The 26,101-nt window shown below is 39.2% G+C and overlaps 1 protein-coding gene across 7 annotated transcripts in view; it reads right to left on the reverse strand.

The window, feature by feature from the left end:
* Positions 1-26,101, reverse strand: part of GARNL3 (GTPase activating Rap/RanGAP domain like 3) — a 63,042-nt gene that overhangs the window by 1,290 nt on the left and 35,651 nt on the right. For 6 of the 7 annotated variants that reach the window (XM_076355712.1, XM_076355711.1, XM_076355710.1 and 3 more), the window contains 13 exons: positions 24,623-24,697; positions 23,542-23,653; positions 22,718-22,816; positions 15,261-15,377; positions 14,422-14,594; positions 13,959-14,117; positions 11,894-11,960; positions 9,768-9,875; positions 9,209-9,327; positions 8,664-8,796; positions 7,334-7,543; positions 6,909-7,020; positions 4,610-6,159 (listed from right to left, as the gene is read on the reverse strand). In XM_076355712.1, the coding sequence (XP_076211827.1) occupies positions 6,003-6,159; positions 6,909-7,020; positions 7,334-7,543; positions 8,664-8,796; positions 9,209-9,327; positions 9,768-9,875; positions 11,894-11,960; positions 13,959-14,117; positions 14,422-14,594; positions 15,261-15,377; positions 22,718-22,816; positions 23,542-23,653; positions 24,623-24,697 (1,641 nt within the window). In that variant the 3' untranslated portion in view covers positions 4,610-6,002. Of the gene's footprint in view, positions 1-4,609; positions 6,160-6,908; positions 7,021-7,333; positions 7,544-8,663; positions 8,797-9,208; positions 9,328-9,767; positions 9,876-11,893; positions 11,961-13,958; positions 14,118-14,421; positions 14,595-15,260; positions 15,378-22,717; positions 22,817-23,541; positions 23,654-24,622; positions 24,698-26,101 lie in introns of those variants that run through there. The other variant, XR_012996787.1, reaches the window with a different exon arrangement.

Genomic DNA, 26,101 nt, shown 5'->3' on the forward strand with positions numbered 1-26,101 from the left:
TTTGGATGTCACATCTAAAACACAAACCTTATACACTATCACATGACATTAAAACCAATGGTAATACATCGGCATTTAAGACAAGTGGTAGATAAAGAGTTTTTGATCACAAACATAGCAACAGTCTTAAAAGTATGCAGTTATTAAATTACAAAGCAGCCTGCTAACATTCAAAGATTTAGTTAAAACTGACATTCCATAAACCTTTAGAGACATAACATTTTCCATTCAAGATAAATACTAACAGAGCTATAAATAAAGATGCAGAAAATAATCTCTTAAATTTTCTCTTCAAATCATGTGCTAATATGATTTCCAGTAGCAAACAGGAGTCAGTCAGTTGCAGGTCAGCAACAAAGTGAAGCAGCTAGCTGGTATACACGCTGGTGAAGTTGCTGTACTCAACTAGTAAGTATAAAAATACTTTCTAACCTGCATGCAAGTACAGATGTTTGCTGCATACTGTCATATGAGCTTTCCCATATTGTTAATATTAGGTTCTCAGGGTGCAATTTATTCCACAAAATCAGGCTAAGCCTATCTGAGAAAATGTTACCTTAACAGAATTAGCAAGCACTGTGCATATGAACCATGACATCAGATTGTTAATAATGACAATAGTATGGTACTCATTTTCATACACAGAAGGCAACAAAAATGATTCTGAAATACCTTATCACTTGCAGAAGGGATTTCCTCTCCGCCCTTGTAAGATCACATTACTTTAGATTCTTATATATGCTTAGGACTTTTAATCCCTTAAGACTTGTAGAAATTACAAATATATATACATATGTATATACATAACACACGTGTGTGTGTGTGTGTGTGTGTGTATATCTCTCTCTCTCTCTAAAAATCAAATCCAAACCCAAAGGATCCTAGATCTCAAATGCAGACTAAGCCAACAGCTCTGGGAAAGCTGCATCTGCAAGCACAAGTTATAGATCCACACCTTTAGGAAAACATGCATGAGCTTTAATTCGTGGCTTGGTCAAATATCCGTAGAACAGCAGAAAGTAAATGTCAGGAGCAGCAACCTTGACCATATGTAACTGGTTATGTAATAGTGTTACACTTCATGTGGGTGGTACCTGTCCCCTACCCTATGAAGAACTGTTTAAATATTCATTTAGTTGATTAGCCTAGTACTAAAAAAAAAAAACCAACAAAAAAAAAAACATATTTTAAATTTGAATCTACCAATGAATTACAAATGCTTGCACATGTATAGAAACAGTCACATGAAGGCAGGCAGCAAACCTGCTATTCATTCTGGGTGCTGCTTGCATCCTGTATGTTACGCATCGCAAAAACAAACAACAAAAAAACCCACCAAACAAAACCACCCCCCAACCCCCCTCCCCCCCAAAACTCCAAGAAACCAAACCAAGCAAAATAAACAAACAAACAGAAACCCACCCCAGCCCCAAACCAGGAAAGGACAGTAATCAGAACAGGCCCTACTTGTTCTTTGCAAACCAGGAAACTGAAGGTCTCCATACATCCATTCAACCCCAGTCCAGATCTCTTGCTACTATGAATAGCACCTAGCCCTTTCAAGTTGCATGTGGGTCTTTATCTCTCCTTAGAAGGAAGTGTTTTGTTACTTTCAAACATTTATAAAATTTATGTGTTCTGCATTGCCACTAGAAGAGCCGGACAAAAAATGATTGTTAGTCTGCAACAGTTCCTGAAGCCCAAACTGTATAGACCTTGGGAAGGGCTCATCAAAGCCTCAGCCTTAAGAGCTGCATATTATGTGAGTGTGAAAGAATTAACTTAGCTCATGTGTCTCGGGGGCTCTTGAGTCCTAGCCACACTTCAAAGCTGTGGTGTTGGTTTATATGCATGCTGTAATGCAAATGCAGAACAAAGATGATGAGTAGCTCAAAATGTTGCATCCCCATTTTGAACAGACTCAAAATGCAACAACATGGCACTGAACAACCCGACACTGATGCTGTTTTGACTGGAGGTGCGTGGGTGTGGGTACTGGACTAGATGATCTGCAGTGGTCCCTTCCAACCTCAACTATTCTGTGATTCCATGCGTCATTACCCATGCTGGTGAGGAGGTACAAGTACATTACAAATTAACTGCCTGTACAGTCTAATGCTTGCACCAAAGTAAATGACATTCCTATAATTTAGTCAGACTAAGGCACAGTGCTTAAGTGATGACAATACCATTAGCCAGAAGGGGTTAAGAGCCCCGCCTCCTCCAACAAATCCAGCATGTTGGGATAGAAAACATTTCTTGCAGAAACTTGTCTGTTACAAGAGTCCAGAATGGGCCTTCAGTTGAGCTTAGCTTGATAGCAAGTGTTCAACTTGGTAACAATTCTTCCTTCACAGAAAAAATATCTTCCATCTATAGCAAGATTTTTCAGTATTCCTCTCTATTAGAACACTACCAATCTTACATAGCTGTAGATTCAAAGATTATCTTTTCTCTCATCCATGAGATGGTCAGCCAACACCAAGAATGCAGGCTTAAAGGCAGCTTTAACATAAGATGCGAAAGTAGGAAGGGTCATGCTTAGGGTGGACATGGCTACAATTTGTGCCCAAGACTACTTTCTAAGGTTTAATGAGTAGATGCATGCACATGCTGGAAAAGCAGAAGGGAAACAACATGGCTCTAAGGCCGGAGTGAATGACAGTATAGCTGTCCATGCCAGTAGCCTTCCAACAAGCCTTGTCATCTGACACTAGTCTGAAGTAGGAGAGGTTGCACAGATGTATAAAAACCTTGCCCTTTATAAATGATGCACAAAAGCTTGCATGTCAATACCACCAGCTGGCTTTTGTTTTGATTTTAACTAAACTAGCAGTCTGAATGGTATGGATCTCAGACAATATTGAGAGAAAAAATGGCTAGAAGCTAGTTCAGAGGATGCCAACTCATCACACTAAGAAGCATGTAACTCACAGCAGTCTGATGAGACTGTTAAGAGCCTATAGAAACCACATCCTTGTACAGTGGATATTTGTCCAGTTGCACCAGCAATTTCACATTATTGTATGATATTTTGTCTTTTGATACAATAAATGTGATAAAGACCTTCACAGAATTTGGTTCTTGTGGCTTGTGTCAAACAAAATTGGAACATTATTATCATGTTCTCTGCCTTCTACCTATACTCTGGGCTGCTCTCCCACACTAAGTATGAGTACACTACATATAAATGACCCTAAACCCTCAGCTACCACCTCTAGGTGTCATATAAACCAAACTAATGTTGCATGATCCCTCCCAACTTCTTTTGCTAGGTCTAATATTATCCCTACATCCCTGCAGACATGGTGTTTAATTACAGAAGCAAAAACTCAAGAAGTAGCAGCCTTGTTAAGGCACTTACTGCATACATTAGGAATGAAGACAGGTAATTTTTCTCCAGGGTTCAGATCCTTCCTGTCCTATATGAGCAATAGTCTGTTAGGTCTGGTAGTTCCCATTGTGACCTGCGTAACAGCTTGCGCCTGACCCATTAAGTCAAGCTATAGCATAAAATTCAGGTGGGAGGTGGGGGGAGAGGCAGTTGCTGGGCTTCCCTCTTCAAATGATACCAACATCCTGTTCCAGAAAGTACCATGAAGCTAGTCTGATCTGGTTTTGTCTAGCTTAAGCAATCACTTCATAGCCACTACTGTGGTTCTGGCTAAAGAAAGTAACTCTTGCTATATGGCCCCTCTTTCTATAACCATGTCTTGGTTATGGTGCAAATGCCACATCTATATGCATCCTGACTACCATCATAGCCAGTGGGCAAGCTTTCTGTCACGCTTTCCTCATTCTTCTTGATTGCCCTAGTGCTCCATCTCTAAGGCTTGTCTTTCAGGATACCTAAATATGGTGTTTGTTCAGGTTCTTCAAAACAACTTTTAAAATCTCCATATATTGCTTCAACTGCTATTGAACTATGGTTTAGTCATGTTACATCATCCTAGAATAGCACAGGTGAACATCTGCAATATATTTAAAATCTGATATCCTAACAGTGCAAAGCGAAGTTTCCAGTTAAAATTGTATTTTAACTAAAGCCCCAGTTTTGCAACACACTGGTACCGTCTTCAAAAACACCCACATAACAGAAATTAAATACTACATCTGGAAATCTGTTTATGGAAAAAGGTGGTGCTTTTGCTTTCTAAGAATATCTAAGTGCAAGCAGTGCTCCCTAAAGTGGATTCAGTAAGTCCGCGAAAGTGTTTACAACTTCCAGGAGAATAAGCACAATCAATTCAGATTGATTTTTTTAAACCTTAGCTGCCCAGATAAATAGGACAGGGTAAATTAACACAATCTCTGGAAATAACATCCTCAAAAAGAATTACGAGCTCTTGCAAAGACTTTGAGCTGGCACTTCCTTTTAGATGCTTATTAAAGTTCACCACGCACATCTATGGATGCAAAAATACTAAAATAATAGTAGCCACTGGTTTATACTGCTTCTGCTCCTAGGTTAATTGCTGTTGAAAATACTGCTTCTTTCCTTGATCAGCCACTCCAGTTGAGAGTAAGAAATGATCCTTTCAGATAAGGCCTTGCATATTTTCTTAGGTGGAGCAATTAAGCCATTATATACAATAAACTGGGCAAAAAATACTTCGCAAAAACAGTTTTACATTCAGACAGACCAAAGCAAAAGGCACACATCTCCAGATGGTCATGCTCGGACAGAAAGTGAAATCATGACACATGACTGGTATTACAAAATAAAATCAAGGATACAGAAGTATTTCTACATATAGAACAAGAAATACTTGCTAATAAAGCTAAAATCTTCATATATAAAAAGCCTGGAGGCAGCACACTTTCATGAAAAGGAAAAAAAAAACAAAACAAAAACCCCAAACAAAACAAAACCCTTTCAAAATACTGTTTAAAATTTATTTTTGGCATAGAGGAAAGGGTTAAAAAATAATAAAGCTTTAAACATGAAACCCTGACCTTTAACATAACAAGAGATCTAAGGTGATTATTTCATCATAGAAAACTAGCTTCTTAGCAGTGAAGTTTCAGTCTGGATCCGGTTAGAAAAATATGATTATCTGGAATAATGACTTATGCTGTTGGCGCAAGAGCAGACAACAGCCAATGCTGATGCCTGCATAGGAATCTTTGTGTAGTCAGAAAGAAAATCAGGGGTTGGCTCTTCTGCCTGTAATGGAAAAATCTGTAGGCGCACTACAGCAATAGTTTTCCAGTAGATGGAGAAATACAGTTGTTTTTTTTGTTTGGGTTTGGTTTTTTTTTTTTTAAACTTCCAATTCTTAAGGAATATTTTGAAAGTTTGTGTTTTCTATAAAAAGTCTCTCTGCTCAAGGACTCTTAATGCCAAAACAGTTTTCCAGTTTCTCTAACAAATGTGCATGGACAGGCCAGAGCAAAGAAAGCAGCGTCTTCATATCTTACCTGATCTTTATAGAACATCCTTGATTCTTCACTGAGCATACCACAGCTGCATCATTTCAAGGACAGACTGCACTGTTTGGAAAGACCTTGCCTGCAAGCCTTTTTTTCTGTTGTTTTGTTTTGTTTGTTTTTTTAAAGACTGAAAAACCAAAAGAAGTGATTTATGATATAAAATTCCTTTTCCCACATGACATACACTGTTGTAAAACAACTCATGATAGTAGTAACAGCGATTACCTTAGCTGAGTGTCATTCAGGTACTTCAAATTATTAGAAGCTCAGAACAAGTAATACGTTTTATTTACTTCAGTTTCAGCCTAAATCTCTCATTGATTACCTACTGTTAGAATGCCACAAAAAGTAATGGCTCATTAACTGAGAAAAGAAAACATACCTATGTCAAAGATATAAGCATCACCAAATCAGGCTGAACTAGCCAGAACAACATGGGTTCTATAAAGATTAATCACCAATACTTCCAGCCACATTTTACCACTAGAAGCAGTGTTTGTGACATTCCCATAGAGCTCACAGAGTTGTAAGAAAATGTGAAGTAAGGAAGAAAGGTTTTAAGACTGTCTTCACTTCAAGTCAATGATGTCTTCATCATATAAAGAAATCAGCTGAAATGGATAGCTAGATGGTGAGCTCTCCTCCCTGTTTGCTAAAGTATCGGGATCTGAACTAGTGGAAAGATGACATCCTTCAGAATAGCTTTCAAAAGAGCTTGAGATTATCCTGCAAAGAGGAAGACAAAAGTTACGAAAAAAAATACACAGATCAGGGCAAGAAGGATCAATGGCTATTTCTAGATTCAATCAAGTTAATACTAAAGACAGAGACAGACCATTAAAACTGAATTTCTGCTTTACTCTACTGAAAAATCATCAAAAGGCAATATTAATGAAGCCCCCCGCCCAAATAATTTCCAAATAGTGAAATAAATCAAATATGGTTTTACATTGCAGCAGATTTTTTGTTTGCTTTGTTAATCTCAGTCTACTGTATCTTGGCTGAATTCTGATACTACTTTACACAAACACAGGTTATGAAAACAGTGAAAACAAGAGAATGGCAGTGGGGTCAGGTAAGCCGAGCCAAACAGACAAACGCTATGGTGTTTCTTCGCAAAATTTATTCTGGAAATACCAACACAAGAGCATATGAAGAAAACAGCAAGTGAGCCTGCACAGTGCAGATCTAGTCGTCCAAATCCTAACGACAGGCTCAACTGCAGCAGGTCCCCACAAAATCCCATTTAGTCTTGTTTTGCTCATTAACATGTCTTTAGCAAAAAGTATAATTGTTTCAGTACTTACAGTATTCAGATACTCTAACAAACACATTAGCATGAAATTCACATTGGTATACAAAGGTCTCAGTCAGCCCCATGCCAACTGAGGTAAGCATGAACAGGTTGAAAAACAATCAATTCTGAAAACATTTACAGTCTAACTTAGGTTCTTTTCTAAAGCGAGTATATTTACCTGTCACTACTAGTTGATCTTACTGCTCCCTGCTTGGGGTCTGACTGTCTTCGAGGAACCTTTTTTTGCTTCTGTGCACTTTCTGTCTTGGGTATAGGCTCATCCAAGAGGCCTCAATAAAGGAATAAAAGACTTAATACTTTCAACAAAAAATAAAGCATTCATGAAAACGTTAAGGTATCTGTTGCTGGTTTCCATTATTAACTATATAGGTTCTACCTAGCTTAGAATATGGTCACCTTACATGTGATCAGACACTGGCTCGACTATTTGCAAATAATGTTTTCTCACAGTTTCATTTGTTTGTTTATGCTACTTATTTATGAATACTGGTTTCATGTTACAAATCTGAGTGTGATGGCCCAAAGATTAGAAATTATACACTTGGCAATTGATATGTACACTGAAGAATGAGGAGAGTTTACCCAACAATTCTTTACGTGTTCTGCTTGCAATTTCTTTAATTTCCATACGAGATAAGGATAGCGAGTGAGTAACTGGAAGAGAGGCAATGCCACTGGATGTTGTAGTAGTGATGACCTTGGGAGCCAAAGGTGACTTCAGAGGTCGTTCAATGCTTCGCCCAACCAGATTACTGAGAGGAATTTTGTACAGGTTTTTGCACAGAACTTCACCTGAAACACAGAAGGAAAAAAGAATGTTACACTTTCACAATAGAATCAGTTCTTAATACTTCCAAACGAAAAGTTACACAGAAAAGTTATACTCGTTGTGCTGGGTGCTTTTTAACCCAAATAACAAAGATCTTTCTTGCCCCCAAGATCTTTCAATATAAATAGGCTAGGAGGAGGAATAAATACAACCACGTTGTGCAGACGTGCAATTTGACTTAGAGAGAAAAAGAAGATTGACTATTGGCAATGTGATGAATCAGCAGTGGAACCAGGAAGTAAATTTAAATGTCCTGAGGCCGGTATTCTGACTATTACACCATGACTCTGCACTCTGTGCAATATTCCCCATGTATTTTAATATTTTGCAAGTATATTGGAGCCTGGATCCCAAGTGGTTTAAATCATGGCTCCTCTTCTTAGGTGACATAAAATACCACACATTTTCCTAATTCCTAGGAAAAAAAGAAGCCAACTTACCATCAAATAACACTGCCTTTTAAAAACTGAAATTGTGATTCCTTTCTCCTTTCCCCTTCTGCCAACAGTGCAGCAGCAGATTTAAGTAAGGATATACATCTTGCATTACCTAGTTGGCATTCCCTTGTTTCTCCATTATTGTTCCCCTATAGACTGATTTTTTCACAGGTCATGTTACACTAAATTGACTGTGCAACTCTTTCGAGGCCAGAACTTCTTACTTTTGTTTCGCGAAACAGCTTTAACCACCCAGTGGTAGTTTAGCTTTTCTTAAATGAAAGGAATGGCATATGTGAAATCTCAAGTTTTCCCAACATTTTATAACTCCTTTTGCATTATTAGTCTTGGCCATATTGCCAAACATTCATCAAGCTACTGAAGCTTAATTCCTCCCCTCCTACAGAAATGATTTCTTCAAAACAGTGCTACCATGCATTCAGAAGAGATACTATGGGACAAAAACTCAGCCAGGTGCTTCATATCTGTGGATGAACAGAAAATCTCTATCTTCCAGACTCCCAGCTAGGAACTCAAAATCTTTTACCTGATCAATTTCATCTTACTAAAGATCAGCTGCACTGAGATGTGATAGCTGTTGGAATGATCAGAGATCGTTATTCAAGCTGCCTGGAAACCATGTTACCTTCTAGAGAAGAAAGAGGACGTTCTGGCATTTCATAAGCTGTCGGTGTTTGAGGGGAACTTGAACTCATTTCCTTAGAGCTGCTGTCAGATGATCCACTTACTGCAGTAGTAGCTTTAAAATAAATATCTGACTGAAATGACAAATAACTCATCATTAATACAACGAGGCTTTCTTAACCGTCTTCTGAGTAAGAGCTCAAATGTTTGTCCACTACATTCTATTGCCACTATTGCTGTATTGCCGCTAAGGCAACTAGAGTTGGTCATGGAAAGGTTATCCCACTATAAGTGGAGGGAACTTCTGTGATGTTGAGGATAGCATTTGCCCCATAAAGTCAAATATCTCAGATCTGCATTACAGTGAGATCAATTCTGATTCTCTTTGTACCTGATATAAACTAAGAGCACACAGATGAACAGTTACCACAGATCAAGTAGCACATGTTTCAATTTTTGTTTGGTTTTTGGCTGCAGCAACTTTTTATGTGAATTAGATCCCAACATATCACAGAAATAGTCAAACATGATTTTCCCGTGTCTTACCCTTGATGCTACAAGTTGAAGCTCAGGCACAACTGCTGTGTGGACTAAGTTCCCATTCACCACTAATCGGATCTCAATGGAATCAGTAGTGAAGGCAAGGATATAAGGGAAAGCACAGACTGCAATGAAACAAAAAATATTTGGCAAGGAAAAATGGTTAATGTAAATGTTTCTTGGATGCTCCATGAAAACTGTTCTTGAGTATCTGACCTCTTCTGGCATCTCCCTTTCCTATGAAAAGGGTTGTCTAACATACTGATGGACATTGAGCTACATCAAGTCTGAAGAAAACTTCACTCTCCATGCCTGGCAGAACGCAGACTGAATGCAAAATGAAAAACAGAAAAAAAGAGAAAGGAAAAAAAGTTCAGCAAAGGAAGAACTTGCCACCAAGGCTCCACTTTTTAAAATTATCATATGCAGAAACCTAGCTGAAGTGGCATCATGAATGTAACATGCTTATTCCTAGCACACATACTGCAATTCCACTAACAGCCAAGTGCAAGCCTAAACGGTAATGAAAAAAACAGTCATTTAGTAAAGAGAGATATTTTCTTACCAACAGCATAAGGAACTTGATTCCAGCTGAAGTGGAAGTCATAAGCTGATGGCTGGATCAGCGGAGAACTTCCATTGAAAGGATATACCTTTCTGTATTGGCAAACATCTATAACAAAAAAGAAGCATCCATCACCTTACACTGCAAGTGACAAACACCAACTTTATAGGCAGATTTTGCAGAAGTGTGGGCATTATATACATAATCAAACATTTATGTAGAAGTCCCTCTACATCTAAACAGATAAGGGAAATGTGCTGCTTCTGTGAACACAGCATTTGAAAGATCAAAATAGAAGACCTACATTTTAGTAAGTTGTCATATTTCACAAAGTAAGTATTACTCTGTTTCAACAGTTGTCAGTTCCTTACCTTGTCTATGGATAGAGGAATAGGCAAGAAAAATTCAGAAAGCAGTGTCAGCAGAACTGTACCTCTCTGCCCTTCAAGCAGCCATATGCTAGCACAGTTTGTGTTCTTTGAAGACTGTTACACACAGGGGATACTACAGACAACAAGATTTCATTAATCATGTAACTTGTGAACCTACTTCTTAGCTGCTCTACGTCCACTGATTCTGAAATTAACAGTCTTTTCTACGAGTCAGACACGAATGCTGGCTTATACAGCTTCTTACTGGCAATGCAGTTCTGAATTTTTAATTTGATAGACCTAGGTAACGGGGAACTTAACCTTCTACTACCAACAGATTTTTCTTTAAACACATGCACTAGTGCTGATCAAACATCTATTGAAGTTCAGGATTTGAGAAGTCGTATCAGCAAACAATAAGAAAGCTTAAAGACGAGATGCAATTGCAATTTTTTCTTCACAAGCTCATATGAGTGCACTGGGGGCTCCAGGTAAACATCTATGACCCTCTCAAATACGTGCTGCTTCCAGCTCTTTTCCTATTTTTTTAGGCAAAATTCTATTTTTTTCCTGTAATTCATGTCCTTAGACTGAATCAAAGTTTATATCCAGAAATGTATTGCAAGTCGTCTTCTAAATACAAACTTAGGACACTGCCAAATCCTGTGTTTTCACGTTTGTTCTATGACGATACTTTCAGAATTATAAAACTCTCTAAAGAACAAATGCAGGTTTCCCTGTGACACTGTCCTAGAAATAGGAATTCAAGTTGCTGCAAGCCTGTGCAGCACCTTTATTGTAACTTTCAAGATTAGCTAAGTTTGTTAGCTTTGGCTCAGCGATGGGTCTACTAGAGGGGAACTGATTCCTTGCAGAAATATAGGTGGGAATTCACTATGCTCTGTCAGACAGCTTTTTAGTTCTGAAGCAGTGTTAAGTGAACCAGAACCAGGTAGGATCTGGCAAGCTACCAGAACCAGTAAGGCCTCACAGAGCGTAGAAAGATATAGTTTAGAGACACTTAAAACTTGCTCCGTGGTACCAATCTGATAGACAGTGCTGGAACACAGGTGTATTTATCCTGTCTCCATCAATGATCACTTTGGAGAGGCAAATAGGACACGCCTTCTGCAACAGAGAAAGCCTTGCCTTGTCCTTCAGCACAGCCTCATAAAGGCTGCTTCAGGCTAAGAGCTTCTGTTTTCATGAGGATCGGAAGAAAAAGTACCTGTGTACCGCAGAGAAGAACATATGTGTGTTATATCCAAGGCCATTTTATAAAAGGAGATTGAGAGAATTACAATGAAATAATGAAACAGTGCCAAGAAGTAGGCGGAAGAAAAAGCACAAAGACAGAATGGGACAGCACACAGAGGAAAAAGGGGTGGAATGCTAAATTGTACATGTCTTGAAAACTCCTAGTAAGTGTGTAACTACCTAAAGAATGAGCTAGATCTGAAGAAATAGGACTTTTGTGAGTAAGGTGGTAACATCTATAAATATATAGATACACATCCATATACCTGAAATTAAAACCTAACAGCTAGTACGACTAAATTCAACATGCCCTGCAATAAAATACTACTTCAATTTCTAGTCTCTCTAATACGCATTTAAATTCAAAAGAACGTATATTGACAAACTTTCCATGAAACACTGAAATTTATTTTAAAATACAGATCTAGACTCCAATGAAAAAAGAATTACATATGCAGATTGAGGTATTACCGTTTTCGGTCTTCCCTAAACACTTACAGTTATAACACAACAGTAGACCAGCTTCACCATCTTCATATACATCAATAGCTGCAACAAAATTAACCTGCAATGATAATGGGAAATGGTAATGAACAGGCAGAGGATACTGAGGTTATTACAACCAGGTTTTGACTAACAAGCCATACAATCAGTTGGGGGAGTGCACAACTACAGATAAAAGCAAAAAAGAAAAAAAAAAGTAGTAATTTTTCAAAGGCAGCCTCTTTTGTGAATCATTTTCAGGATGCTCTCAGGATGGAAATCAATTTCTTTGTTCTGTACAGTACTGAATATTCAATACCACGCCCACAGTATAAAGCAATAAAAACTTACATAACTCATTTGGCAATACAAATTTTGGGAAATGGGGTGATTTCAGGACAGCTGTGAATCAACATGATATGCTAAAAATAACAATTCTTTTCAAAAAGTGAAATCCAAAAAGCTCCATTGCACATCATAACTAGCAAAAAGATCAGATGCACCAATTACTGGTTCAAAACCACTAACACTTACAGAGGTCGACTGGGATGTACTTAAGGATTACTGAATAGGCTGAATTTAGAAACTGAGAACCAGTGCTGGATAAACCACAGTATTTTTTACATAGCATAGGCTACATAAATTCTCATATTTCAACTCTGTATTTGTCTTTTACAGTTAGATTAAAAAACCCAAACTAACCATAAAAAGTAGGTTATCTGTTCAGGAAATGAAACCTTATTAGTGAAATATGTAAGATAACATTAGACAAATGCTTCCCAGACCACAACGTTTACTACTTGGGCAGGGAGAGGGGTTGGAGACACATTCCATGAAAAGCAGTTCTTTGACTTTCCTTTGTACAATAAGCTAGATGTTCACCTCTTGATTTAAGATTACTGTATAGGTCAAGAACTGTTAAACAGACCTGGAAGTTTATATATCTATACCAAACACATTTGGACCCATCCTTTGTAGTGACTGAAAGCCATTTCTGCTCTGTTACCCGTGGAAATAATTTGGTGTCCCATTTCAACATCACAAAAGTCACTGGCTCAGCTCATATTGTCTGCTTTATTTGTGTTCTCAAAGGAAATAAGGATTCCTGGGGAGAAAAGGAACGGGGGTGGGGTGGGATGGTGGTGTACTTCTCCATCCCCATTCTTTACTTGTAGTTCCTTCTCATCCAGATTAAGACAGATTTCCAGTGCTGTGAAGAAGCTTACACTGTATCACCCAGGCTAGGAGTACCAAACCTCAGATTCATCAGATCTGAATAAAAATACAGATGATTTAAAAAGAAAATAACCTATCAACAAGAACCATCAAATGAAAAGAGCAGTCCCTTATCTCACTATGAGGAAGGGAGTCAGTTAACAACAACAAGAACAAAAGATTAACTGTGCAAAATCTTCCATTTTTTTATCTAAAGCTCTATGTCCACATCCATATTTAGAAACAATTATCTGATTTTCAGAGATGCTGAAGATCATTATCTTCCCAGCAGCAGGAAATACTGGAAATACTCTTTTCTGAAAATCAGGACATTTGCTTAAATTCCAACCCTATGTCCTAGTTAGAAAGATTCAGTTAATTTACTAGTTGACTGGGCAACAGTTTCTTAAATAGAACTATAAGCTATGTGCAAATATTTTAGCCTTAGTACATGCAAGTAGGCAAATCTGAATGAGATACTGGTGGCCAACAACGGAAGTTATTTTGCTGCAATTTCTTAAACAATAAAACACTGAGACCACAACGAAAAAGCAAAAAACAAACTATTGACTAAGAAAGGAGAAAAATGAATTTATGCTGACAGCGATATTCCAGATCCTGAAACACAGGCTCTTTCCTAACGTGTCATACCTTATAACTGCCTCTCTTGGGAGTGATTATTATCACATATCCCAAAGGGAACAAATATCTCAGAGTGTCCTAAAGCAGAGGTTATAGAAATGAAGAGACATGAGGATCTCCATAAATTACACTCCCAGGAGGTCAGCACAGGATGCACTGAGTCTGCAAGAAATTACATTCATTGTGGTTCTGCTAGAAAATAGTTTCAATGATGAAAACTTACCTTGTTTGTTTCAACATGATGCAATCTATAGGACTCCCCAGTACTCTCATTAACTAAATCAAACTGATGCCGATACGCTACACAGATCATATTGTCACTGTCTCCAGTAGGTCCATCCACCAGCGTCATAATCACTGGAGGGTCAGAGAGGCATATTTCCTATAATGTAAATAAAAGAATTATTCTCTTTTTCAAGCTCCTACTGTGGGTGCTGCAGGTACTCCATGAATTTAAAGGGATATGCTCTAAGCACAGAAACATGATAAAGAACAAGCAGAAACTTAATTAAAAAAATCTGAAAGATTTCTTTGGCATATATATGATGGAACACCATCATATGGCTTCTCACTTTTATTTGTCTGGAGGTTCAGGAAGATAAAAACGCATGCTCTTTGCCTTCCCCCCCCCACTAGCTGAGTGCTGCCCAGTCTGTTAAGGTAATTAGCGATTAGATTACACATACCCGGATATACTGGAACTCCTCTACTGGAGATTCAGATGACGATAGCAGAGAGCTGCTGGTTAAACTGTTGCGTGGATTATATTTCTTTGTGACGAGAAGTAGTTTGTTCCGAATAGCCACAACAATCCTCAGTTCACTGCCATGGTGAGTATTAATGGCATACAAATGGCAGCCTGAGGAAATAATGCTCTATATTGTAAGTGTTTGGGGTAGGGTCTGCTTTTTTTGTTCTGATTAGTACAACGGGGCTCTGATGCATGACTTGGCAACACAGAATTACAAACCTCCCAATAGGATAACATTAACTTCTAGAAAAAGACAAAAGGCTATGACTCTTTCGAAATCTATTTTCCCCTTACTCCTTTTGCAAGTGAAGACTAAACACATGGATTTTCACTATTCTGCTGCTTTCCAAAGCAGCTTGCTTCTGAAGACCAGAAAATGTTTATGTCTACTAAAATAATTGGCAACGCCCAAACTAATCTAAGCACTACTATTTAATGGAGATTTGCCAGTGTTCCGTCACCTTAAAATGTCCTTTATTTCAGTCTCACATCCCTGCATAATTCTTCTTATACCCCTCAATCCTGAAAGCAACATATCTATTTTTCTCTAGAGCTTTTCATCAGCAGTGATTGCCAAGTAACAAAGTTCTAAAATGTCATGCTGGACTATACCAGACTTATTTTCACATATAAGCGTAACAAAGGTTGAATTGACTGTCCAGAGAAAAAAATAAAGGTGAACACCTACAACTGCCTCGAGGAAGCTAACAAGTCCCTGGTAACTACAGGCATCATACCACAGTGGATGTTTTTAACACAGGATAATAAAATCACCTTTTGTTCTCTCCAGTTTATTTTCTCTGCAGTCGTATTTGCTTCTTATCATTTGCTTTGTTTCTATATCTTTTTGGACAGCACTGAGTCTGAAGACAAGGAGACGAGAGTCTTTCCCTGAAGGATGAAGACAGCCAGGAAACAACAAGTTAAAAAAAGATGGTGGTAGTCTGAAATTAATACTTCCAAAGAGAAGCAGCACCTAACAAACAGAGCAAAGATAAACAAAGCATACTGCTTCTCTGGGGATGAGCTGCAACGTCATACAAGACTGCTTATGAACTCTCTAGGCTTTACAATTCTAGTAACCAACCCCTTCAGTTCAGTAGCTGAGTTTCCCATCAGGTCATACTGCAGCAAAGAATGATATAAGAGCTTCAAAATAGTTAAATGTATGCTATTTTGCAAATATACAAAATTTCTCAAGATAGCGAAAATATAATAGATATAAACTACAGGGCAAGAGTGAAAGGGTTAACTCTAAAAGCTGGAATCATCCAGCTGAGCAGCTAACAACTGGATCCTTAACAGAGTTTGAAACCCTTCAGGATGCAGACTAGTTTTGCTTATCAGTTCTTCAAAGGCAGGCAAGTTACGTTCAAGGCATATTCCAACTGCAAAAATAATACAGTATCTACTTCCATGGCTAAATCTGTTTCCCACAGAGGTAGATATGAGTGGAATATACAACCCCTAAATTTAAAACAAATAAATAAATCATGCACTACTACTTGCATTTGGAAAATAAGCGACTTAAGAGTAGTTTCTTATCTAAGAAACCAAGTTTCTTAAAATGCAAGCAAGGCAAGATTTTCTGACAAAGGTGGACTTTTTTACTGGACTAGCTGGTAAGGCTGGAAAAAATTAAGCATGCTTTCTTAATATATAGTTGGTGTGGATCTCACTGTAAAGGCAAAAGCAAAATCATGGGTGCTGTCTTCAATTCTGAGAAAACAGCAACATGAATCAGGACATCTGGCCCCTGCATGACCTTCTTTTTCCACAGCAAGTGTAAAAGAAGATGCAATGCCTCCAAGTCTGCCACAATTTGAAACATTGAGTAACCTGACTCAGAGAGCAAATTCTTACTGTCAACACTGACAAAAGGAAAATAAAATATATGCAATCCTTCTCTTTTCAAGAATGCGTGCACAGAAGAACAAGTTCATGGAAGAAGAATGGCAAGCAACATTCACACCCTTTTGGAGGGAACACAAAAAAACATGAGCTAAGTCAAATGTTAAGGACAGTGTTACCGCTTGCATCAATTCAGGCTCTCTTTGGTCTTACTCCTGCCTTTGGTGTTCAGTTAAGTTATTCCAAACATAACAACCTGAAGAATCTGGCATCAGAATTCGGCAAATTCCTCAAATAAGCAAAGATTGTAAATACAGTTTTCTGTGGTGGGGCCAAATCTTATTAGTGTCAGACAAACAGCAAGGCATAGAAAACGCACATCTTATGTTTGTAATGTCAAACAAGTTGCCAAAAGATAAACTACGTTGTAGATTTACAGTGAGTCAATGAGTCCATGCTTTAAGTCCTGGTAATACTAGGCTGCTCTTTTCTAAAGCCTTTCTCCTTTTGATGAGGAAGGCTGCCTATAAGGCGTTTCCCACTCTATCCGAGAATCTCCTCGACTTTTCTGAAACCATCCTTGCCCATGGCACTTGCCCAGCTAACATCTTCCATGCTAGATGCAATAATTTTGGGCCTGGCTAGTGATGATCATCTGATAGTGACATGGCAAAATCTCAGCTAGATAGCTGCAGAGGCAACTGAACGGGCCTCTGTAGCAATCTGTAACCCAAAATTTTCTCAGTAAACAAGAGTGACTTTTGATAGAATCCCATAGGATTAGGGAAATCAACACAAAAACATACAGGAGGCTCTGATTTCACTTCAGAAAAGGCATAAGGCAGAGTCAGTATTAGAAATCCAAGACTTGATGAATATCGTATCATGAGAGTTTTCTGTTAACTGAGTACTAGCCCTGTCAACAACCTTTGCAATAACTGCTTATAATTGCTTATGATTATGCAGTATCTGCTCAGAAGTCTCACAGCTTGTTGCCAACTCTTGGAAAGTGCAAATTATAATCCATGCCCAAAACTGGACGGCTGTGGTTGCTGCCTAGCAACTAATTGATCGTTTTTGTCAATCTGTAGTCCCTAACAAGTTTGTGGCATCTTTATTTAGGAAAGGAATCAAGAGCGGCTCTCAAATTCATGGAACATTTTAATGCTATGAAATGAGAAATGTCATCAAGGACTTGCATGTTCACGCACTGTTTTATGCTACTGCACAATTCTTGCTGCTGCATGTGAGTGATCACATACATAAAAACCTACACATGACCAAATACCTTAAAATGCTCTTCCATTTCTACCAACTTTGATTTTAAGCTAAAGCAGCTATTGACACAACCTGAAGGAAGGCCATCTTTCCTGATCTAGCATCAGCTGTAATTCTTATAACTACCATCACTTGCACTGACATCGGAGATGGTTTTTAGTGCAGCCATTCAAGACTGAAAGAAGTTTATTTTAAATTTATTACCATTTTCTCCTAGATTCTGCTTCTGATTAAGTAGTTGCTCCTCCAGTGATAACTAGTGTTCAGTCTTCGTACCTGAGCTACTATTTCAGCTAGATATTTTACAGACATTCTTGGTGATGGAGTAAATTCCGAAACGCCACAACTGTGTACCCATAGCAAAACTCAAGAACTTTTTCTGGCCAAACTGAATGTCTGCATTCTTCAAATCAATAAATGGTTGTAAACATAGGGGGAGCAAGTATTACCACCTAAATTAAGCGCTATTATTTTTGGAGGTTATGCCAAACTTCAGAAGACCTTTTATGCTTCCGTCAAACATGCCATATTTACCTCTGTGAAGGTGCTATGTGTGTGCAGCAAAGAATAACACATATGATAACTTCTTTCCCGGGCAGGCATTTCACTATGAAGGCAGAACAATGACCACTGCCTTCACTGAAATTGGTTTGATATCCTTTTAAAAAGTAACTAGGGTTTAAATCCCCATAGGCCATGAGATGTGCACCCCACAGGTTGACAGTAAGCCTGCTTTTCAGCAGACATAAATCTTCACCTTTCCTTGTTGTTTAAAATAGCTCTGGCTCTTTGACCGGTGTGTCCTCTAGGATGCATCATCCCTCTTTCACGATATTAGTTCTTTTGTAGATGTTCCAAACCACCCCACTGTAGTGTTAGATTTATCTGCGGCTGCCTATAAAAGTGACTATCATCCGAGCTTGTCCTGGTTTCGGCTGGGATAGAGTTAATTTTCTTCCTAGTAGCTGGTATACTGCTGTGTTTTGGATTTAGTATGAGAATAATGTTGATAACACACCGATGTTTTAGTTGTTGCTGAGCAGTGCTTACACTAGTCAAGGACTTTTCAGCTTCCCATGCTCTACTGACTGAGAAGGCTGGAGGTGCACAAGAAGCTGGGAGGGGGCACAGCCAGGACAGCTGACCCAAACTGGCCAAAGGAATATTCCATACCATGTGACGTCATGCTCAGTACAGAAACTGGGGGAAAGCTGGCCGGGGGGGGGCAGCTGCTCGGGGACTGGCTGGGCATCGGTCGGCAGGTGATGAGCAATTGCGTTGTGCATCACTTGCTTTATATAGTCTTCTTATTACTACTAGTAGTAGTATTTTATTTTATTTCAATTATTAAACTGTTTTTATCTCAACCTAAGAGTTTTCTCACTTTCACTCTTCCGATTCTCTCCCCCGTCCCACCGGGGCGGGGGGGGGAGTGAGCCAGCAGCTGTGTGGTGCTCAGTTGCCAACTGAGGTTAAACCACGACAGAGCTTTTTTAGTTTTTCTTAACCTCCTACAGACTTGATTCATCCAAGCAAAGCAGCTCTTTCTCATCCTCCCTCAACTCACGTGCCTAGGCATTTCACAAAATGAAGCTGGAACAAAAAAAAAAAAAAAAAAAAAAAAAAAGTATGTGTTTGGAGGACAAAACAGATCCACTTCTGTGCCCTGCCTCTCCTTACTAGGAGAAATTTAACCAGCAGATGTCCCAAACCACCCCACTGTAGCGTTAGATTTAACTGTGTCTGCATTAGAACAGAGGCCACTGCTACCAAAGCAATTTGTGCTGCTGTCATTGATACCTGCTATATTGGTGCCTTCTTCATAGAATCATAGAATAGTTTGGGTTGGAAGGGACCTCTAAGGGTCATCTAGTCCAACCCCCCTGCCGTGGGCAGGGACATCTTCAACTAGATCAGGTTGCTCAGAGCCCCGTCCAAACTGACCTCGAATGTTTCCAGGGATCGGGCATCCACCACCTCTCTGGGCAACCTGTGCCAGTGTTTCACCACCCTCAGCATAAAAAATTTCTTCCTTATACCTAGTCTAAATCTATCCCCCTTTAGTTTAAAGCCATTCCCCCTTGTCCTGTTGCTACAGGCCCTGCTAAAAAGTCTGCCACCATCTTTTTTATAAGCCCCCTTTAAGTATTGAAAGGCTGGGATAAGGTCTCCCCGAAGCCTTCTCTTCTCTAGGCTGGACAACCCCAACTCTCTCAGCCTTTCTTCATAGGAGAGGTGTTCCATCCCCCTGATCATTTTCGTGGCCCTCTTCTGGACACGCTCCAACAGGTTCGTGTCTTTCTTATGCTGAGGGCTCCAGAGCTGGACACAGTACTCCAGGTGGGGTCTCACCAGAGCAGAGTAGAGGGGCAGAATCACCTCCCTCAACCCCCTGGCCACACTTCTTTTGATGCAGCCCAGGATACAATTGGCCTTCTGGGCTGCGAGTGCACATTGCTGGCTCATGTCCAGATCTTCATCCACCAGTACCCCCAAGTCCTTCTCGGCAGGGCTGCTCTCAATCCCTTCGTCCCCCAGCCTGTATTGATACCAGGGGTTGCCCCGACCCAGGTGCAGGACCTTGCACTTGGCCTTGTTGCACCTCATGAGGTTCACACAGGCCCACTTCTCGAGCTTGTCCAGGTCCCTCTGGATGGCATCCTGTCCCTCTGGCATGTCGACCACACCACTCAGCTTGGTGTCATCTGCAAACTTGCTGAGGGTGCACTCGATCCCACTGTCTAGGTCACTGATGAAGATATTAAACAGTACTGGTCCCAATACGGACCCCTGCAGGACGCCACTTGTCACCCATCTCCATCTGGACATCGAGCCATTGACCACTACCCTCTGGATGCGATCATCTAACCAATTCCTCACCCACCAGACAGTCCACCCATCAAATCCATACCTCTCCAGTTTAGAGAGAAGGATGTTGTGAGGGACTGTGTCAAAGGCCTTACAGAGGTCCAGACAGACGACAGATGTAGCCCTTCTTATGTCCACTGATGCAGTCACTCCATCATAGAAGGCCACTAGGTTAGTCAGGCAGGACTTGCCCTCGGTGAAGCCATGCTGGCTGTCTCAAATCACCTCCCTGTCCTCCATGTGCCTTAGCATAGCTTCCAGGAGGATCTGTTCCACGATATTCCCAGGCACAGAGGTGAGACTGACTTGGCCTGTAGTTCCCTGGGTCTTCCTTTTTTCCCTTTTTAAAAATGGCGGTTATGTTTTCCCTTTTCCAGTCAGTGGGAACTTCTCCAGACTGCCACGACTTCTCAAATATGATGGATAGTGGCTTAGCAACTTCATCCGCCGGTTCCTTCAGGACCCGCAGATGGATCTCATCAGGTCCCATGGACTTGTGCACCTTCAGGTGCCTTAGATGGTCTCGAACCTGATGTTCTCCCACAGTGCGTGGCTTTTCATTCTCCCAGTCCCCGCCTTTGCCTTCTGCAGCTTGGGCAGTGAGGCTCAAGCACTTGCCAGTGAAGACCGAGGAGAAAAAAAAAAAAAAACAACACCCCCCCCCCCCAAACAAACAAACAAAAAAACCCCAAACAAACAAACAAAAAAAACCCACAAAAAACAAACAACAACCACACACGCCTTCTCTTGGAGTGTTGACCTGAATAAGCTCTTGCTGATAGTTAAGCTTAAAAAATTAACCTTGTAGTATATAACATTTTATCCTAAAAACCCACAAAGTCTTTGAACCCAGTTTATGAGCCCAGTATGAGCATGCTTTTGCTCATCTAACTCATTATTCTTCCCATTTTTGCTGCTGAGGTGTAATCTGAAAATGAAAGGCAAGTATGATTTTTCTTCCATCCCAGATATTAATTTCAATGTGGCACACAAATACAAAACAGGAGGCCACAGTTCTTGCAAGTATGAAAGAACTTTCTCCTAAATGCTTCACAAAGCATTCCTATCAAGAGCTAAAAATCTCTGCAATTTTTTTACATGAGTAAGACTTTATCAGACTACGTTTGAAGTGTAATGAATTGATGCCAGTAATACCTTGTTCTGTTACCTCAAAATGCCTGCTTACATCTCTCTCTTCAGGTTTAATCAAACAGTACAATGTTTTGACAATTAAATGTAATCATCTTTTCTAGAAGCTTCACAAATTAAGCTTCAGATACAACCTCCCTTTTCAGATCTTCAGAAACGTCACCCACCCTCCAGGTGTCTTGAGAGAGAACTGCAAATGGCTATCAGGTAGTTTGATCCAGTTCTGTAAGGTCTCAGGGTGAATTTCATCAGGTGCAGCCAAATTGGACAACGCCCAATGATACAAAAGGAACCATGTTTTACCCTAAATTTGGGTAAATGTAACTTCAGCCAATACTGAGCAAACAGACATAATCATAGAATCATAGAATCACTGAGGTTGGAAAAGACCTCCAAGATCATCGAGTCCAACCGTCGACCCAACACCACCACCCACTAAACCATGTCCCTAAGTGCCTCATCTAATGTGGTAAAAAACAATAAAACGATCATATTTGTAGTTCTTTTCTCTGTTACACACAAAGATCCTGTTCTTGCTTTGTGTACGTTCACTCTGTGAAATTCAATCACAGACTACTGGGTAAAAAGTACCTCTGAAAAAGTGCATATTTTATGCACATTTAATGCTTCCAAATGAGGCTAAAAAGGAAACATTGTCAGTCCAAACAACATTTAAGTTCTTTTATACCAGAAACGTCAAGAAAATACATTCTATAGCACCAGGATGCGGTGACAGTTAACACATTTGGTAAAACAGTGACAGCATAATTTCCCCCACATTTTTGCACAACTGAATAAACATGTAATTCAGTCAAGGAGATTTCCAAAGAGTGTCGAGTTCCAACAGTGGCTGAAGAAAGACCATATGACCAGTTTCAGGCTTGCCTTGAAGGAAGCATGAATGAGCATTCAGGGATTTCCCCCCCGCTCAGCCTTTTAGAAAATAACAGCAGTTGCTGTATGTGCTCCCTTATTCTAAATGAGGCATCTAATATACTTGCCACTGATAGACACGATTGCCTCATGAGACGTACCCAGCACCAGCCACACTCATATGAGAATCAAAGAACAGGGACCTCTCCTACCTTTGTCTGTTCGGGCAATCAAAAGATCCAGAGCTTCCAACACATGCATCTGCTTTATTTGGAGAGTTTTATCAAATACTTGCACTGACGGTTGACCATCTAAAAAAGAAACACACATATTTATTAAAAATCCTGTTAAAATTTGCTAATCACTGGGTTTGACCTGTTTCTTTCTTGTAAAAAAAGCCTCATTTTTTTCTTACAAAGATGAGAAAACTTGCACAAAGCTGCTACGTATACCACAGCATCATAGCCAACACTTCCTCACGGGACAGCTTTATCATTGCCCTGCATCAGATTATGCAACTGAAGCCTAAAAGGGACCTTCCTTTGGAAAGTTTGAGAATTATCACCAAGAACTGACTTCATTCCCTCAGTCCCGCTGGCCTTATGTGGTACACAGAAGATAAGAGGTCAAACTAGCAATATCATTGCTATGGAAGAAGCAGGCTTTCATTGTCACATAAGCCTTTAGCTTCGTGCTCACTATCATCAAGGGCTAAGAAATCCAGACAAGCCATTTAAACACTCCTTGAGCTTGGATGTGACTTCATAAGTCTTTTCAGATGATCAAGAAAACAACATCTGAAATAACAAAACGTTCAGAAATCTGCATTAACATTGGCTCCCCAATACGGCTTGATTCTGGTGCAGAGAGAATTTTTGCAACTAGGTTACATAAATGTAATAAATTCACTTGGATTGGTAACTATCCCTGTAGGTGAAGACCTACCAACACCTGAACAGAGCTTATGAACACACGTTTTCAAGAAAATGGTCAGATACATAAAAATTGACACAAACACACTGGATCATTTACTAACCGTCTACTAACAAGATGCCAGCATCTGTAGAAACCAGCAAGGACTGGCCCCAAGAATCTGCACAGACAACCTCATGAGGAAAATTACTGCAGAAAGATTGAGATTCCCAAGGCTATGAAATAACACAGGGGATACATATTAAGTACACTAAGAAATACAGATCATACAGACACAGAATGTGATGTACAATGGCAAGCAATAACACGTAAATGCTTTTGGCAGGATACATTTCCAAACAGTATATTTTTTGAATTTGAAATAATCAAAATTTAGTTAATTTTCTTGCAGAGGAAATACTCTCCGTATTAATTGGGTTTGGAGACTAATAAGTGTAAGACACATTCCTGAAACACTGGAATTAAAACACATGCAGCTGATACTCAGTGTAGCCCTGGAAATACTCAATATGTATTTTATTTTAAAAAAACCCTATAGACTTAAAATATATGTACCACCATGCATATGCAATTTGCTTACATTTTATGGCTCAGTTTGTGATGTTTAGTCACTAGCACATGGTACAGTTAAAACTGCCTTTCTGCCAAATTGTTCTTTCGTCACGTGTTCTCTGTACTTACCTCCCAGAGTCTGCCCCTCCTCCCCCAATTTAAATATTAGCTGAAGTCTGAAATTCTAGAAGCGCTTCTGAAGCTTCTGTATATAAAATGCATGCAGAAGAGTGTGGTTTGCATCTTTCACTCCCTAATGCCCTTGAACAAAACCTGGTACTACAGGAAATAAAGACACAACTGAATTTTGTTTTAAACTTGTTGCAGAAGTTAAAATAAAAGATGACTGCCTATGGAAAATGGGATTTTCATCAAATATTCTCAGGTATAAAAATATCCACACTTGCTTTAACTTGAGAAGTGCTTCAACTTGAAAAGTGCTTCTCAAAGGGCTCACCCTTTATTAATTTGATATTGGCTACAGAATCACTTTGACACTATACATTTCATCTTTGCTGCTACAGCATCTAATTACAAAAGTAAATAAACAGTATGGAGAACTGACATGCAATGCCATACTCAACAGCGTTTAATTTTTTCATAACTCTCCTCAGACAGATGAGTTCACTCACCTCCTTTTTACAAAAGCTTGTGGTTGCCAAGTTAGCTGTGGCATCCCCTTTCACAGTGGTTTTCAATTTCAATGCCTAATACAAACAGATGTTTTATTTAAGTTGAGTTTTTGTCAGCAATACCCAAGCTAAAGACTATAAAGAAAGGACAATTTAGGACTACAAAGTAACTCCAGTTTGGAATTCCTATCACATTTTGAGTAATTAGGAAAGAAGTGGAATTCTGTATATCCTGAAGAAAGTCTGCAGGAATCACCAGAGGGCTGCTAGGAATCTTCTCAACCAAAATATATGTTGGTTGGGTTTTTTTTGGTTTTGTTTGTTTTTTTAAATGGAAACTCAAAATCAGAAAATAATAACAGAGAAAAGCCTCCACCTCAAATCATAAAAGCTAGTCGTCTACACAATTCATTCTATAAGCTAGCTGGATAGAGGATCCTTTTATCAATTATACAAGCTGGCTTTTCACTTGCAAAACTTCATAACAAACCACTAAGTCAAACTATATATATATACACATTGCCAGGGGTGCCAAGGACACGCAGTCACAGTATCACAAATTCTTCAACTAGAAGTAACTAGAAATGAGCTGATTCTGAAAGGGCTAAGAACTCTAGAGAAATACTGTATAAACATAGTTTCAGTGAGATACACAATAAGTCTGTTTAAGGTATCCTATATACCTTCATTGCTAACCTTTACAGCAGCATTCCTATAAAGTGATGACACATGGAATCGTCACAGCATTCTTTAAAGCAAAGTTTAGAAATTACCTAAACCAATTTTACTGCCCTAAAGTTTGCCTACCATCATGCACGGTCTCTGTGAAGTGGCAGTAATCAGCTGCATGCACCATTTGCACATTTGCATTAAGTACGGCTGTCAGCTTAGAAAAGACGCACAAAATACTTCATTGCATTAAGATTTTAATTTCATCCCACCAGTCAGCAGAGATCACATCGACAATAAATAAATTATTTAAATATACTGCTGAGCCAGTCATCAGTGAGTTTTGTTTACCATCTAAAAACTCAACTGACTGTAGCTAAGGGACAGACACATTCATAGAGTTTGGCAAGAACAATTAAGAGCTACTTGGAAGGCATGTTGAAATGTGTTCAAGCTTACAGTTTTGTAACTTAGAGGAAAGTTCTTTTAGGGAAGGGAAAGATTTAAAAGTGAAAAGAACCTCCAAGAAAAACACAAACTAACGTATCTATGAATTTTTAACCCACATATTAGGTTTCCCTTTGATGAAGACCATGCCAGGGATGGAAGTCTTGTTTAAGAAATGGGTCCTAACTAGTTTTGTTATGTGAGTATCTTATCAGCGTTTAACCTGGGGGAGGTGGAGGGGATTAAGCTTATACCTTCAATAACCATGTTTGTCTTTAACTTCTGTAAAGTAATTAGTAAACTTGGGGAATAAATCATTGGTTACTTCTGTCTGAATATTACAAACACATTCACTTTTTTTTT

This window comes from Aptenodytes patagonicus, chromosome 18 (assembly GCF_965638725.1).
Source record: "Aptenodytes patagonicus chromosome 18, bAptPat1.pri.cur, whole genome shotgun sequence".
NCBI lineage: Eukaryota > Metazoa > Chordata > Aves > Sphenisciformes > Spheniscidae > Aptenodytes > Aptenodytes patagonicus.